Source organism: Lepeophtheirus salmonis, unplaced genomic scaffold (genome assembly GCF_016086655.4).
Source record: "Lepeophtheirus salmonis unplaced genomic scaffold, UVic_Lsal_1.4 unplaced_contig_3068_pilon, whole genome shotgun sequence".
NCBI classification, from domain to species: domain Eukaryota; kingdom Metazoa; phylum Arthropoda; class Copepoda; order Siphonostomatoida; family Caligidae; genus Lepeophtheirus; species Lepeophtheirus salmonis.
Genome location: NW_027293648.1, coordinates 2,440 through 5,684, shown reverse-complemented (window position 1 = coordinate 5,684; position 3,245 = coordinate 2,440). Strand labels below are relative to the sequence as shown.

Genomic DNA, 3,245 nt, shown 5'->3' with positions numbered 1-3,245 from the left:
TAATTTAAGTCCTGACTAATTTGAATATGGATATGGAATCAATCATTACCGATTGAATTATCCAATGTTTTGATTTTGCTAGAATAACTTTTTTTACATCAGAAAATATTCAAAACAAATATTTGTCATATTTGTATGGGTTATTTCTCATTATATTCATAAATAGGTTTCTTTAAATATTATCTATTTGAGTAAGAAATAGAATCGAGTGAAATGAAAACTTTAAAATCGTATTATACAAAAATACAAGGTTAAGTTAACCCTGAAGACATAATTTTAATGAGAATCCAAACCAATAAACTTATTATTCGTACCTTTTGCCAATATGAAAAATAGAAATAGATCATTAATGTAAGTAACGATTTATTTTAAATTGATTTATAAGTAATACATTTAACAATTCTTTGTTGTTGAAATAGAGACAGACACCTTTACAGCATTATAGTATTAAAAAATAAAACAATTCTTTAAAGAAGATGATTATTCAGGTAAAAATGAGGCTATGAGACTAATTACGTTGTTTACAACGTGTTAATAAAAAATTTCCATAATAAAATAAAATTGTATTCTGTTCACTGATGTAGAGAAAAATCTATTTTTTTATTTAGCAAAACTCTTACACTTTTTTGTGTATATTAACAAAAAAAATGTGCATCCAGTAATCTTGAAAATTCGATGCATGTATATATTGTTAAATTTTCATTCCAGATTCTAACAAAGCATAGAGTTAGGATTATAAATAAAGTAACTTCCTTAAATTAAATTATTTCAGTATTCAGTCTCTTCCTCATTTAGTTAAACTGAATTTTCAAAATAAAAATCAAGAGTAAGAAAACTATGCATACTAAGTGGATGGAATATACATATTTGGTAAAAATAGAGAGGATGTGGAAGTACATTGAGACTCTTAAGTAATATGTAATGTAAAAAATTTGAGTTTCTTGTGGGATTGGTCAATAAATGTTTTGATGGCTCAGATTCACAGAAAGGGTGATGATGATAGAGGTTTCAATTATGGGGAAACAATATCAGCATTTAACAAGTCAAGTATACGTAAAACTAATAATAACTTATTCATTAAAAAATTATTTCCATAACTGTAGGAATAGTTTATTTAATAGATTAATTCTCATCTGCCACCTTTTCAGCCTACATTATGTATTTATATTAGTTTCTATGCTTACCTTACTTAATTTGATTAAGTAGGACTAAAATTGATAAAACCCCATCACTTCATACTGGTTATTTTTAAGGATAATAAAGTCCCTATAACGAAAATGATTTTCTTTAAAGATGAAAGGAATTTCAATTTTTTCATTGAGTCCAAGTTAATCATCACAATTATGTACATCATATTTTTTCTACCTTTATAATTTAAAAGTATAAAAAAAATCAGGTCAATTATGTATTCATAAATACAATATCATGGGATTCTCTGAAAAATAAATCACTAATAATCTAAATTGTAGAAATTTTTGCCTTATTGAACACCCCAATAATAAGGTGGTCCTTCATATTTGTTATCAGCCCAATGCCACTCATACCTTCAAACACGTAAGTTACAACTTTAACCAGTTCATCGGGGAAAAAGTACTCATTTTCATAATCCCGAATGTGGACTATGAAAATATAATTAGTTGGTACTGTACTGTGTACACTGAAATTCGAGAATCCTTCAAGAAGGGCCAAATTTAGAGGAAATCCCAAAACTTGAAATTTTAGAAATGATGTTTTATTGTAAAGGTAAACACTCTAACGAACTATTAATGATGCAGTATCATAAAAATTTTAAAATTAAGTAAACTTGACATGGAATGAATGCCCTTCAATAAATTACTCTGAAATATTGTAATAAAAAATGTATTCAAGTAACAATAAATCATATTTGATTAAGATAGGGAAGATGCAAAAACTCATTAAGACTCTTTAGAAACATATAAAGGAAAAAATATGGAATTAGTCAAAATATGTTTGGATAGCATAGATTCATGGAAAGGTTCATGGTACATGCTTCAATTATTGTAAATAAAATACAGTATTAAACAAGACCAGTGTTTGTAAAACGATAAATAATTCATCAAAAGTTATGTATATAATTGTAGGAATAATTTAATTAATAAATAAGCAATACCGTTTACATAATGTTTCCAAAAAATGCCGTATACTTGAGTCCTTGAATGTCAAATGAATATAATGTAGTACACTTATTTGAAGAATTTGCTATATTAAAACCCTGTCATTGTAGCTATACTTACCTTAACCACTTTAAAGAATCATGACAAGAATTGAGCAAACTTTCAGTAAATTAAATGCATTTCAATTTTTTTAGTGGTTCAAACTATTGATTCCATTTTTATGGAATTTTTTAACCTTTAGGATATATAAAAATTATAACAAAAATTCAATTCAATTATTTATTAAGAAATAAATACAAGTTCATGCAAATCACAGAAAATTAAAAAAATAAAAATCCATGTTTTAGACATATTTTGCTTGTGGACCAACAGCATAGTAAGGTGTTCCTTCATATTTTACATCAGCCACAAAACCACTTCCTCCTTCAACCTCATAAGTTACAACTTTAACTCGACCATCGGGAAGGAGTACTCTGTATGATCCCGAGACAACTTGTCCATCAGATGACTCTTGAGCTGAAAAGTCATTGCCAGATTCTACATCCTGGACGGCATATTGGTAAGAGTAGGGATCGGTCCTTAATGGAGATGTAGAGGAGGGCTGTTGGAAGGTATCGGGATAGGTATAGGTAGGAGGTTGGTATTGAGTGTCTGCAAGAGCTGATGCCAGGACGAAAAAGAGAGCAATTGCCTTTGAAACCATTTTGTTTGTATTCTACGTTATGAATTGAACTGATGCTGCCTTGAGTTATGTTCCAAATATTTATAGTATTTAAAAAATGGTAAGCCGTATTTACAATGCTGTGTATTAATATTTGTACACAAGAAAAACAATAAATAAAAACAACATTTTACAGGGAAGCATATAAATTTTAAGACACTTATGGCTGGCTATTTGGATTTATTAAATTTTATTTGTTCAAAAGTTGTTACCTTCAAGTTATAGTAATTAGTTTTGGTATCTGCATGCATTCTATTTTATTCAATTGTTTCTTCTTGAAATACTTTGTACCTTTATGGAATAGTTATAGACACATGAAATGTTGGCTTTAATGATCCTTTTCGAAAAATTAAGTTAGTATACATTAACTAATTAGCATGAGAATATGA

The 3,245-nt window shown here is 27.9% G+C and overlaps 1 protein-coding gene across 1 annotated transcript; it reads right to left on the bottom strand.

Annotated features, from left to right (window-relative positions):
- Positions 1–2,478: 2,478 nt before the first annotated feature.
- Positions 2,479–2,838, bottom strand: LOC121131229 (cuticle protein 18.6-like). The gene has a single exon (XM_071893913.1). The coding sequence runs from the start codon at positions 2,836–2,838 to the stop codon at positions 2,479–2,481; it is 360 nt and encodes a 119-aa protein (XP_071750014.1).
- Between the last annotated feature and the right edge of the window lie 407 nt (positions 2,839–3,245).